The following is a 13,350-nucleotide window of genomic DNA, read 5'->3' as shown; positions in this document are numbered from 1 at the left end:
CGCTATGCCAGGGAGAGGTAGCAGGATGCCCAACACAACTCCTGCCCTCACAATATACAAACAGCAAATAATCAGAATGCTGTATGAGTAAACAACAAGTGCTCTGGGAGTTCCTGGGGGGGGGGGGGCGGGGAATACTTACCCAGGCTGAGGAAGGTCAGGGAAGCTATCACACTGGGAATGGGGAAGGGATACTAGTAGTAGTGAGGCTGTTCCAGGGGTGCAGGCTGTGTGAGCCCACAGCATCCTTGTCATCACGATTCTTAGGAGACCCCAAAGCTCTCTACCAGGTTTGAATCCCTCATGCTGGAAGGCCGATGTGTGAGTGGAGGCATAAAACAAGTTAGACCACAACAGGGACATGATGTGGAGCGTGTTTAGTGGCACGTTTCAGAAAGTTTCATAGATCACTTTGGCCTTATAGCTTGGTAATGTAAAAGTCATTTAAAAGGCTTTACATTTTTTAGTTATATTTGACTTTGCATTCTGGGGAGGAGGGGATGGGGTGCAGGATATATGTACCGAGGGCAGCGGGCACAGATCTGGGCATTCATTATGGTCTCGGTGCAGCCTTCAAAAATGTCACGGGTCTGCTGTAGGTCAGGGTGCTAGTCCAGGTTGATGGAAAAATTAGACTACACGAAGGAATGACGAGCAGGGACCAAATTGTGGCAGGACTTTGCGAAGCGCTGAGAGGATGGCAGACACTAAAAACGTAAGCAGGAGAGTGACATGTTCCAAATTCTGGCTTAAATAGATCCTTCTGGCCACTGTGTGGAAAGCAAATTGGAGTGGGGGCCAGAAATGGTGAAGACAAGTCCTAGAGGGTGGAGGACTGTCCCCACCTCCTGAGCCTTCACCGCGCACAGGCCGCCACGTTAAGCACCTGGATTGTTACTTACCTGAGGAACAGTCCGGAGTCACCAAAGATGTTCAGCCGAGGAGTGACTTTATGAGATTCCAGTAACCCTCTCCATAAAGGCTGGGTCTTCGGGTGGCCATGGCCTGGCCTGGGCTGTCCAACAGACTTCGAGATGGACTTGAGGATGCGGTGCCTCTTGTCCATCGTTCCCCAACGTGGAGCCGGTGGGGCAGTTACTTGGAGCTGCACCTTATACGTTTCCTGAGCCCAAACTGAGGTAATAACAGTAAGAGGCTGGGCTACTCCATCCAAACGAGCCCATGTGTGGAGAGAGCTGAGCTGCCGTGCCAGGTGGGTTGGGGACTGAGGGAGCCCTGAGGTTCAGGGGTTGTAGGCGGCTTTCTGTGTGGTCCCCAAGCCTGTGTCACTTCTGTGACAGGGCCATCGGGAGGAGAGGCGGACTGCACATATGACCATTCTGACACCTTCTGCCCCTACCATCTAGTTAATCAGCCAGTCTGTCCCTTTTACACGTCCACGGCCTTGCCTTGCTTCTGGTTGTCATTTCTCCCCTGAACATTTCAGAGGCCTTCGATTCTTGGAATGCCCCACATACTCCAGCCAGAATTAACATCTAAGAATGTCATTCCCAATGCATATAAAACCCTTTAAAAGCTTGTCATTCGAGAGAGGAGAAAGTACTTGTTATTGTTTTGTTTTGCATTTATTTAATTACTAAAGAAGATGGCCATTTTCCCTCTTTGTCCCACATTAATTTGGTTCTGGTGTATACCAAATAGTAGATACTCGAAGATATCTGTGAACCCTTTCAAAGAGGATTAGTCTGGAAAGGTTGGGTGTTGGCCGGCTCAGAGGCAGAGGGATGGACTGACCCATGGCCCCTTTCCCTTGCTGGGAATCCCAGCGCTGTGAATTTTCAAGGCCCCCTTTATCTTCCTTGATTCAGAATTATCTAAGATATTTAACCAATGGACAGCCTTCCATTGAGCGATTCCCCATCAGCTTTAAAACCTACTTCTCAGGAAACTACTTTCATCATGTCGTGCTGGGGATTTATTGCAATGGCCACTATGGCTCACTGGGCATGAGCCGGAGGGCTGAGCTGATGGACAAGCCGCTGACCTTTCGGACTCTGAGTGACCTTATCTTTGACTTTGAAGACTCCTACAAGAAATACCTGCACACAGTCAAGAAGGTCAAGATTGGGCTGTACGTCCCCCATGAGCCTCATAGCTTCCAGCCCATTGAGTGGAAGCAGCTGGTCCTCAATGTCTCAAAGATGTTGAGGGCTGACATAAGGAAGGAGCTGGAGAAATATGCCAGGGACATGAGAATGAAGGTAAGTGCTGGGAAGATCTCTCTCTCTCTCTCCCTTTTTGTCTCTGTCCTGTCTCCCCAATAACTCTTGCCTCATCCCCACATTTCTGAGATGGTGAAAACTTTCTTGGGGTTATCTTGCTTGGTAGCCACCCTATTTTTAAAAAGAGAAGATAAGCCATTTGCTGTTTTATATGGACAGTTAAAGTATCTTATTGCATATACTACCTCAAAAATGAGAGCCAAAGTCAACTTAGATGTCACAGTTAAAGCAATGTGTTGGTCTGCAGTTCTATGAAATCAATCTAAAATGTTAGTCATTTTATAGTAAGGCTTTAGTTTTGTTCTGTTTTGCCTGTGTAATAGAGCGGCTGATCATCCCAGTTTCCCTGAAACTGAAGATTTTCCCAGGATATGAGATTTTCAGTACTTAAAACCAGGAAAGTCCTGCCCTGGCAGGGTAGCCAGTTGTCCGGAGTGTCGTCCGTAAACACCAAGGTTATGGGTTCAATCCTCAGTCAGGGCACCAATGAATGCATAAATAAGTGGAACAACAAGTTCTCGTTCTCTCTCTCTCTCTCTCTCTCTCTCTCTCTCTCTTTCTCAATTTAAAAAAAATTTTTAAACCAGGAAATTCCTGGGCAAACCAGGATGTGTGAGTGGGTCCCCAGCTTTAGAAGAGTCACATTATACCTCTGCTTTGCTTAATAAACAGCAAAGCCCTTTGGCAAAAAATTCTGACCTGGTGTCACAGTGGCAAACAAAGGAGCACATGCTCTGCTGGCTTTATATAAACTCTGCTCATAAGTCCTTCTTCCTTCCACCTTGTCACTTTCCGTGTGGCATGATGCCTGCCTGTCCTTGTCCCTCCAGGGCCTGTGGAGTCACTGAGAGAAGCCTGTGCAGGCACTGAGGACCACAGGGGGACGGGGTTACCACATTCAGGCTCGGTTATGTTTAGCACGTGGGGACTCGTCATCTTCACTTGCGGATTCTTGGCAAATTGAAACCACTCTGTGCGTGTGGGTGTGTGGAGAGCGAAAGGAACAAGTGATTTCTGGGGGAATGAAGATGGGACTTTGCCTGCACGAGAGAGGAGCTTGCTGAGCAACTAAACACAGCCCAGGAGGTGGAGGCACTGGGCTCTGCTCCTCTCTCTCTCTCTGCCTCGGTAAAGGGGGCATCATACCCCTTGGGGAAGTGGTACCTTTGTTTCTCGCTTGTGCAGGATGAGAGAGGAACTCGGTGTCTCAGACTTCCTCCTGGAAGTCTCCCAGCTCAGGGCCTTCTAAACCATGTGATCATGAGGGGGCTGGGGGTTGGAGGCTGTGCTGTGGGAAGACTCAAGAACGGGGGCCGTTAGAAACCAGTGTGCCAACTCCTCATATCTCCCTCAGATCCTGAAACCTGCAAGTGCCCACTCTCCAACCCAAGTGAGAAGCCGGGGAAAATCCTTGTCCCCCCGAAGGAGACAGGCAAGCCCCCCGAGACGGCTCGGCAGGCGAGACAAATCGTGAGTAGTATTTCCTCACCTTTGTGGGTTTGTCCTGGCCCTGGGGACAAAGCTGTGTCCTGGGTTTGACACTTGAACCAAGCAATGCTATCCAAGAGGACTACCCCTCATTCGGGAGACATCTCTTATGGAAAAGGACCCGCCACGCACATCACCCCTATTACCCGTACTCCCTGACAGTCAACTGTAGACACAGGTGGAGGGGTAAGCCTATGACTGTGTGAGATGAAGAGTAGCCCCAAATCCTGGCAGCATGGAAGGAACACTGGACTTAGAATTAGGATCCTGGGTCTGGACCCATCTCAGCTACGGGGAGCTCTGTGACTGAAACCTTTCTGGACTTAAGTTTTCTCGCCTCCCACAATGGGATTGTTGGAACTGATGAACTTCCTTAAAACCCTGTAGCCCTCCGTACCCAGCAGAAACTGTGATCACCCTCTGTGGGTGGTGGCATCAGAAATACCCACAGGCTCATCCTCTTCCTTGGCTGCCTCTACTCCCCCTATTTTAGTCCTGAGGCTTGTGACTCCACACCTACTTCCTAGGTCAAAACGACCCACTTATGAAATGACAGATTGGAGATGCTGAGGATGCTCAAAGTAACCAATGATTAATCCACTGGCAGATATTTGGGCCATGATTACACTGGCGGTGGGCGGGGGGGAGAGATAATGCTTTTATTAACAACAGTGGCATGCTGTGTCACATGAGGTTCTGACCCTAATCCTGCCCCTGATGCTGACCACCACCCTTGACCCTTGACCCTGACCCTAACTCTATCTCCCCTTTGCGATCCAAACATCCATTCATTGCTTTCACTAACAAAGTAGTAGTTGTCTCAGAGGACTATGAACGTGTAAAGCCTCCCCAGAGGGTCATTTAGCTTAGAGCGAGTGACCCAGAAATAGGAATCTGATTGCTCCTGGAGCAGGGGAGGAAGCCTTCTCATCTGATTTATTATCCTTTTTGCTCAAAGAGGGCTGAGTCCTTCCCTTAGGAGCTCCTAATCTTCAGCAAATGGTGAGCAGTCCACAAAGCCTGCTCTTCCCTCTAGACCAGTGGTCCTCAACCTTGGCTGCACATTAGAATCACCTGGGAATCTTTTTAAAATCCTGATTTCTGGGCCTCATCCTCCAGAAATTCTGTTTCTTCGTTATGGGGTAGGGCCACAACATTAGTAACAAAGAAGCAGAATTTCCAGAGGATGAGGCCCAGAAATCAGGATTTTAAAAAGATTCCCAGGTGATTCTAATGTGCAGCCAAGGTTGAGAACCACTGTTCTAGACTCAGGTCCAAAGCACGAGAAACCCTAAGCATTCTAGCCAATGAATTTAGGCACAGAATGGATGGCAGCTGTTGGCTTTTAAGATAATTCCCGTTGCCGAAACCGGTTTGGCTCAGTGGATAGAGCGTCGGCCTGCGGACTGAAGGGTCCCGGGTTCGATTCCGGTCAAGGGCATGTACCTGGGTTGCGGGCACCTCCCCAGTGGGAGATGTGCAGGAGGCAGCTGATAGATGTTTCTAACTCTCTATCTCTCTCCCTTCCTCTCTGTAAAAAATCAATAAAATATATTTTAAAAAAATAATAATAATTCCCGTTGGATCCATTTTACTTGGACCCACAAGAACTTTGGAGTCCATGGCATGCTAAGTTTTTAATCAGAAAAGTTACCGTGGTTGACCAGAAATGGTAAAACCAATAAGATCGCAGAAGTTGGTTGTGCAGACAAAAGTCAGAATGATAATAGGTGGTGGTGGTGATGGTGGTGGTTAAAGAAAAGTGGAGGGAGAAGGTGTCTTTGAGTTTGGACTGTGCAAATTGAGGTGCTTCCTAGGCAACCAGGGGCAGTGTCCTAGAAGCTGCTGAAAATGCAGATCTGGAATTTGAGGAAGTTGGGGTATAAAGATAATGATATGAGAACCATCTACTTAGAAGAGACCATTGAAATGATAGCTGGATGAGTTTGCAAGGAAAGAAAGAAGTGATGTCAAGGCCCTGTGTAGGCCAGAGGAAGAAGAATCTGAACAGAAGATTGCAAAGAGTCAGTCAGAGAGTGAGGTTGGAGCAGGAGTGTGAAGGGCATGTGTGTGCCACGGAGGACAGCTGTTAAGAGGGTAGCTGCATAGGAATCGGGGAAATGAAGGAGGGTTTGAAAACGGTAGATGAGGAGATGGAGGTGGATGTACTATATATTAAATGCTATTATCCTGCCTGTGAAAGAGGCCGAGTCATCTGGTGGGAGTGTCAGTACCAGATGAAGAAAGGACTGCACACAGCACGAGGGCCCAGTGGAGGAGAGAGAGAAGGGTCCTAGAACCCTGTCCTTCAACTTGAGCAAGCGGAGAATCACCCACAAGGCTTGTTAAAACAGATTGCTGGGCGCCTCCCCCAGCATTCCTGACGCAGCAGATCCGGGTGGGGCCTGAGAACATGGTGTCCTAACGAGTTCCCGGGCGATGCTGATGGGTCAGGTCCAGGGACCACACGTGGAAATCCACTATTTTATCAGTCAAAATGGAAGGACTGATTGGGGGATTGGCCTTAAAAAATAACGGGATGTCAGCCCGGCTGGCGTGGCTCAGTAGTTGAGCATCGACCTATGAACTAGGTGGTCTTGGTTTGATACCCGGTCAGGGCACATATCCAGGTTGCGGGCTCAATCCCTAGGTGGGGGCGTGCAGAAAGCAGCCAGTCAACGATTCTCTCTCATCATTGATGTTTCTGTCTCTCCCTCCCTCTTCCTTCCTCTCTGAAATCAATAAAAATAAAATTTAAAAAAATAACAGGATGTCAAGATGAAGGAGCAGATGAGGCCATCGAGTGTGGTTCAGGGGCTTAGCCCTGCCCAGTCCTGCCTGGGCTTCTAGATAGTGAGGTTGCTTAGATAAAGTTAGAGGGTGTGACCTTGGCCTGGACCCAATGGTTGGGCCCCACTGAAGTCCCTCTGGAAGCAGTCCAATGGCTCTTGTCCTGAGGGCCAGATAGAGAAACCCAGTTTTCAGTCCTCCCCAGGCCAAGCCCATACCCTAATCTCTGGCTACTTTGTTATGCAATCAAGGCAAGCGACCAGGCCTCAGAGGACAGATGTTAGACTACCGCAGCTGTAAGTGCAAAGCCACCTGCCAGTGTCGGGCCCACTCGCCCTCTCCCCTCCTGCCCACCTGAAGCCTGGGAGTGGGCTTGGGCATGGGGAGAAAGACCAGGGAGAGGACAGTAGTCACTGGAGGCGTTGGGAAGGAAGACCTGCAGGAAGATGGGGGTTCACTTCCCTCACCCTCCATGCCCAGAGGGGAGGCCCCTGGAGCACAGAGGTGATGATGGTTCATGGTTCAGTGAAAATAAACTTTTGCAAAATGGTGAAGAGTGGCTGCCTCCAGCCCCTGAATCCCCCACACCCATGCCCCTACCCCAGAGCCCTTTCTCCTCGGCAGAGCCCTCATTCCCTGAAGTCTCTCTTCATAGATTCCTCCCAATGGGTCAGAATTTGGGGACTTTCTCAGTTGGCATTGGAAGAGTTTTATCATGAAGGGAGTCTAGGTGGCTTGTAGGTTCCTGTGGACAATTTTATATGAGCAAATCCAGTGAGACCATGGTTATCCTTGGAGTTGGAAGCCCCTGCCATTTCTTTTCTCTTTGCCCTAGCTGACAAATATCTTGACTGAAGTTTCAAAATGGATTGATGTGATACAGGAGAGAAGATTCTCTCCCCAGTTCCTCCTACACCTGAAGTCTGAACTGCAGGGCTGGGTAAGGGTTCCCAGGGCTGCCATGTAGGAAGAGAGGGAAGTGAGATGAGGAAATGAGAGTAGAACGAAGGGCTGCGAGAGGTGAGGATCACCGGAAGAGCGCAAGCCCCAAGCCCTCCCTCCCTCTCTAGATCCCTGCTTCCGCCAGGGGTCACACTAGCACCCCAACACCCCGGTTCCCAGAGGTGTGTCCAGAGAAAAGGAGCGTTTCACTCGCCCAGGGCCTTCATCACGTAGGCCTTTCTGCAGGTAACCTTGCTGTGGGTGAGGAGAAAGTGACGAATTTTGTTATGACTCACTAATTCGTCAACGCTGGGGACCCTACTATAGTCTGGTCAGGGCGCAGTAGGGTTGGGGACTCTGTCACAGAGTTATTATTTCAGCAATGACATAAGGCCATCGAGTCATTTCTAAATGTGCTGGGTGCCGTGATGCGGCTTAGGAGTGGCCCAGAGAGTGGAAAATGCCATAACAGGCAAGAGGCCCATCAGCTGTGGGGCCCCAGGCCATCTGTGTGTGGGTAATTTTAGTGGCTGTACATCTCCCCTCCTCCCCGCAGCTGGAGCCACTGCCAGCCCTGCATGCCTCTCTATTTTTGCACTTGTCGGAATAATCCCGGCAAGGAGGATCCGTGTCACTGGGTTGACAGTCAGCTGAGTGGCACGTAAGGAAGGGTGCACTAGCGCCAGCTGAGACAGTCTCGGGGAAAGGACTCCCCCACTCTCCACCCACCAGTCCTTGCTCATACTCTCTCCCCGAGGAGAGCTTAAAGCACCGTCCACGCCAAACAGTCGAGTGGTTCCTGTGTCTTTTAGAGACAGGGAAATGGAGGTTGAGATCCCTGTTTAAAAGGTCTCCTGTGAACTCAGTTAAACCTCTCTTCACAGTCAGTTCCCTGCTAGCTCTTCTTCACGGAGGGGCGTCCATCGTGGTTCTCAACAGCGGCCAGGACTCCCTCTGGAGAAGGGTTAGAAATGCGGTGGGAGGGGAAGTGAGGGGGTGCTCCCCTCTAGGGTCCCGGGGTGCCAGGGACCGTAATTGTCCTAGGGAACTCAGGGCCGTCCTCCCCAGTAAAGAGCCAGTCCACCTAAAATGCAGCAGCGGCCCCACTGAGAACCCCGAATATCACTTGGGGACCTTTCCAGTCTGACAGTCCTCGCTCCATGCTTGCTGCCTGTGCCCTGGACCTGGGAGGATGGAGGTGAGGGGACAGTGGCGTTCTGGCTGGACTGTCTATGTTAGCATGGAAGCAACTCATACCCAATGGAGTGACACATGGAACGTTCTTCCAAATTGGAGCAAGAGTCACTGAGGACGCACCAGAACCCCTGTCTTCTCTCCCTCTGTCCCTCTTTCACTCTTCGTTGCTGTTCATGATTCTTTTCCTCTCTCTTTTCTTCCTCTTTGATTCGCCTTCTTCGCCATTCACTCTGTACGGAACAATCCCCGTCTTTATTCTTCTGTGAAGGGGCCAACCCCATGGTTCTTTCCTGCTGTTTCCCTTCCTGTGTGCCTCCTTCACTTCTCACACAGACACGTCATCTCTGCTGGTTACCAGATGTGTGGTTTTCCCCACACCAGGCAATTCTCGGTGACGCCAGCTGGGTGTCCTACTCAATTCTGACACTAACTACCAGGAGGTAGCGTCAGACCTCACAGATTAAGGGCTCAGCCCCACAAGACCACCCCCAACACATGCACTTCAGAGGCCAGTCGAAATCCCAGGTTATCAGTGATGCTTCTGACCAACAAGCCCTAGATCAGAGGTTCCAAGTACCTCCTCCTCAGGTTCAGTTAATTTGCCAGAGCGGCTCACTGAACTCAGGGAAACTCTTACCTATGTTTACCAGTTGATTAAGAACACAGATGATCAGCAAGATGAAGAGTTGCATAGGGTGAGAGGTCCCCGTGGAGTTGGGCATGTCACCCTTCCGGTGTGGATGTTGTTCGCCAGCCTGGAAGCTCTCCGAACCCCATACTTTTGGGAAATTTTTGGAGGCATGATTGATCATGAGCTCCATTTTCAGCCCTTATCTCTTCTCAAGAGAATGGGGAGTAAAAATTCCAAGCTTCTAATCATGGCTTGGCCTTTCTGATGACACCCCCCCCCCCCCCCCCCAGCCAGGAGCCCATCCACAGTCACCTCTTTACTACAAAAGATGTGCCTAGTGCTCTAGTCACTTGGGAAATTCCAGTGGTTTTAGGAGCTCTGTGTTGAAAATGGGGTTGAAGCCCAAATTGAATATTTCTTCTTATAAATCACAATATCCCAATCTCTTTAGTGGGCTTTGCTCACCCTCAGGGTTGCAGAGGTCAGTCAGCCCCACCTTAATACAAGGTCGCCTTTCACTGCTGGGCCACAAGCTGGACAATGGAACTCCCACTGCACCCTGTGGCGAAGGATCAGGAAAATGTCTCCAGACATCTGGTTGAGTGAGGGCCAAGTCTGGAGCTGTTTAATGAAGTCACAGATAATCCATTTGGTTCCATGGTCTAATCACATTGGCAGTGTGTTGAATGGGACCCAAGAAGTCATTCTGTTTAGATCCCAAATGAGAAAAGATCCCCAAGAATGGGAAGGAGAAAATTTCTTTAGCATGGAAGGCAGAGGGGAAGAGAGAGGGGGGAGAAGTGTGTATGTGTAGAGAGAGAGAGAGAAAGTGAGAGAGAGGAGGAGAGAAAGTGAGAGCGAGAAGAAAAGCTATGGAGGGAAAAGTAAAACCTCCATGATGGTGTGGGGTTTCTTTCCAGACTCCCAGAGAAGGTAGTTTCCAGCTCAGAGGATTGCCCAGCTCAGCTCGCCATGGGATTTCACATGGCCCAGGGTCCCTGGGGATGCTTGGAGAAACCAAGATGGAATGATGGGCCTCATCAGGGGAGACTGCCTTAGGCAGAGAGCCAGGTCTCCAGAGCTGACCACTGCAGACAGTCAGACAGGGCTGGGTCCTAGAGGGTTCTCCACCACAGAAAGGAGACGTGAGATCAGAGCCCCAAAGTTGTGCCCTGGAATCTCAAGAGCTGATGGCTCTTGGTCTCCGGCCAGAGCCTCCTGCCTGGGGAGGGCTTGGAGGAAAGGGCAAAGGGCTGGAGAGGCTCTTCAGAGCCAACCCTGTCTTGGCTGAGTCCTATTTACATCGCAGCCTCAGCTGTCTGCCCTGTCAGCTGCCAGCAGCGGTGTCTGCAGCCCTGGGAAGTAAGGAATGTGAGCGAGGAGCAGGACTGGCCTTGAACAAGGGTGACAGGTGTGAAGGAACCAGTCCCCATCCCAGGGTTCCTGCAGAGGAGGCCTGCCCAAATAGGCCACAGTCCTAAATCGGGGCCTGGTCTGAGCTGATTCCTTCCAGACTTTACAAGGCAGGAGGGCCTGGCGTCTCCCGCTGAGCTTGTGAATGCTGGGCCAATACCACCCTGACCTCATCTGTTCCACGTCCTTAACAGACTAAGAGGCTGATGTTAGAGCTGCACCTTTTCCGTGCAGCCCTTTCTACAATCCTGAGTCCACAAAGAATCAAGTGTCTGGTTGTGAGGGCACGTGCAGGTGAGCACATGGGCGCGTGCACCCCACCCTAAGGGGCTGTGACCTCGGGAGACAGGAGCGAGAAGCATAGATGGACTGACTGGTGGCTGGTGGGTCCCCAGCAGGCAGCCCTGAGTGGACCCAGAGGTCCCATGTCCCTGAAGTGTCTCACACTTGAAGGGGGAGAAGCAAGAGGTAAAGTTGCATAGGAAGAAAGGGAATGGATTTGGCTCCACTGAGAGCACCCAAGACCTAGAAGGTTCTTGGCACAAAATGTTGCTAAATCAATTCTTGTGAATGAGTAAGTGGCGAGCGGGTCTCAGGAGCCCTGCTTTCCAGCTGCCACTTGGGTCCTCTGACGCGTCCTGACAGCAGCCAAGAAGAGTGAAGGCAGAGGGGCTAGGAAGGGACTGCATGGTTTAGGGGGAACCCTGGAGGCTTTCCTTCCACTTACTGCTGCTTTCATGTATTTATTAAAAAATATTTTTATTGATTTCAGAGAGGGAAGGAGAGGGAGGGAGGGAGAGAAACATCGATGATTAGAGCGAATCATTGATGGGCTGGCTCCTGCACACCCCACCCTGGGGATGTAGCCCGCCATACAGGCATGTGCCCCCTACTGAGAGTCGAACCTCGACCTTTTGGTTTATAGGTCGATGCTCAACCACTGAGCCATGCCGGCTGGGCACTGCTGCTTTTCTTAAACCTTAAGTCTCAGAGACACGCACCAACTCCTACATTCAGCCCCAGGATGCGATGTCATCCCCAGCTGGGTCCCCAACGTGCTGCCCACTTTCTGGTTCTGAGGCTTCCCTGGCATCAACATCCTGGCCAAAGCTCTTCCCAGCACTGAGGCACAGAGATGGTCCACCCTCCCTGCAATGTCGAGGCGTAGGCAGCGGTGGCGAACGCTGGAAGAATTTCCCACAGAATACCTTCCCTGGGGCCACTGCCTCTCCTCCCCAACCTGCCTCCTGAGTAGCCCGTCTCAGCTGACCCTGGACTGCAGGCTCGAAGTTGGGGTTCAGCATAGACGTGGGACCGGGCCATCAAGCATCACCCTAGTTCTCCCTGGATACACTGATGTGAGAACAGACGCAGCTGGGGTTACCCCCAATTGGTGTGCCCCCGATTTCCTTCCACAGAGTGCGCATAGAAAACATAAAGACCCCACTCCCTCTTCCCATAAAACAGAAGGCGGCCTGATTTCTTTTCCTTGTTGGGGCTGGGGAGGAGTTTCGAGAAATATATTACTCCGTCTAAAAGAATAACTCTGGCTGTGATGAGAGGTTCTGGGCAAGTGCAGACGCGGCTGAGTCATCATCCTGGTGCTTGTGTTTCTTAAAAATAAATCCCCTGCAATGTTCTAATTATAGCCGGGGGAGCCCTTGGAAGAGCCTCTGCCCACACAGTCCTGCCAGCTCTGGCCCTGAGCGGAGCTGGCAGGGACGGAGCGGCGTTTCTGGCTGGGCCTGCAGGCAGGTGGCACTGCGATAACCCACTTCCCCCCTTCGCCAGGCCAGGAAATGGTGGCCAGTGTGGCTGTGAAAGACAAGGGTTTCCTCTTCCAGGCAGTTCACCGGGATTCTCATTTCCTGCCAATATTAGTCTTTTTTCCTCCCCTAGTTTCTGGGTACCTATGGGGACATAGGAGGGGCAGGGGTACAGCCTAGTCCCCTTCCTTCGGAAGCCCTCACTCCACCTGTCACTGCAGAACTACGCTGAGCTTTCCAAGAAGGCAGGTTCCCCAAGTGGCTTCCAAGGTGAGGTAAAGCCTCTCCTATACGGGGAAAAAAAAAACATGTTCTTCCTACTTATTGATTCTTAAAATGTTGTCATGGTGACTTGAATTTCTGGCTCAGGGCCTTGTCTCTGTTAAAATGAAAATAGCCCCCGGTAAAGGTAACAGAATGAAGCCCTGTCCCCCATTTGCATGTTAGTGAGAACTGGACCAGTTTATTGAGAGATTTGGGATATTCAACCGTGAGGATTCACAGATGAATTTACTCAGTCCTGCTCTCAAGCTGATCACAGTCTCCAGGGCAGGCACAAGGTTAGGAAGCCGCAGGATGCTGGAACCGATGAACAAAAGGAAATGCCCTAGGAAGTCAGGAAATTCTTCACGGGAGAAGGGGCGTTAGGGCTGGGCCTTGAAGGAATGACAGAAAGGAAGACATGCGGGAGGGCGTTCCGGAGCCACGGTGAGGGGGCAGGCGTGGCCGGGGCGCCGTTCTCCGGTGCATGGGAGGATGCTTTGCGTGGGGCGCGGAGGACAGGGCGGTTGGCATCTGGTTAAGGACATGGGCTCTAGATTCTGGGGGCAGACTCTGGCCCTACCACTTGCTAGCCATGTGACTTCGCTTTGAGCAAGTT

General features: G+C 51.1%; 1 protein-coding gene across 1 annotated transcript in view; it reads left to right on the top strand.

Moving 5' to 3' along the window:
* VASH2 (vasohibin 2) overlaps positions 1 to 13,350 on the top strand; it is a gene marked incomplete at its 3' end in the record, with an annotated part of 35,018 nt that overhangs the window by 18,600 nt on the left and 3,068 nt on the right. The window contains exons 5-6 of the mRNA XM_081112767.1: positions 1,841 to 2,222; positions 3,598 to 3,713. Coding sequence (XP_080968893.1) covers positions 1,841 to 2,222; positions 3,598 to 3,713 — 498 coding nt within the window. The remainder of the gene's footprint in view (positions 1 to 1,840; positions 2,223 to 3,597; positions 3,714 to 13,350) is intronic.

Source organism: Myotis nattereri, assembly GCF_964212035.1.
Source record: "Myotis nattereri genome assembly, chromosome: 18".
Lineage (NCBI taxonomy): Eukaryota > Metazoa > Chordata > Mammalia > Chiroptera > Vespertilionidae > Myotis > Myotis nattereri.
The sequence above is the reverse complement of the archived record's forward strand: the minus strand, read 5'-3'. Positions and strand labels throughout refer to the sequence as shown.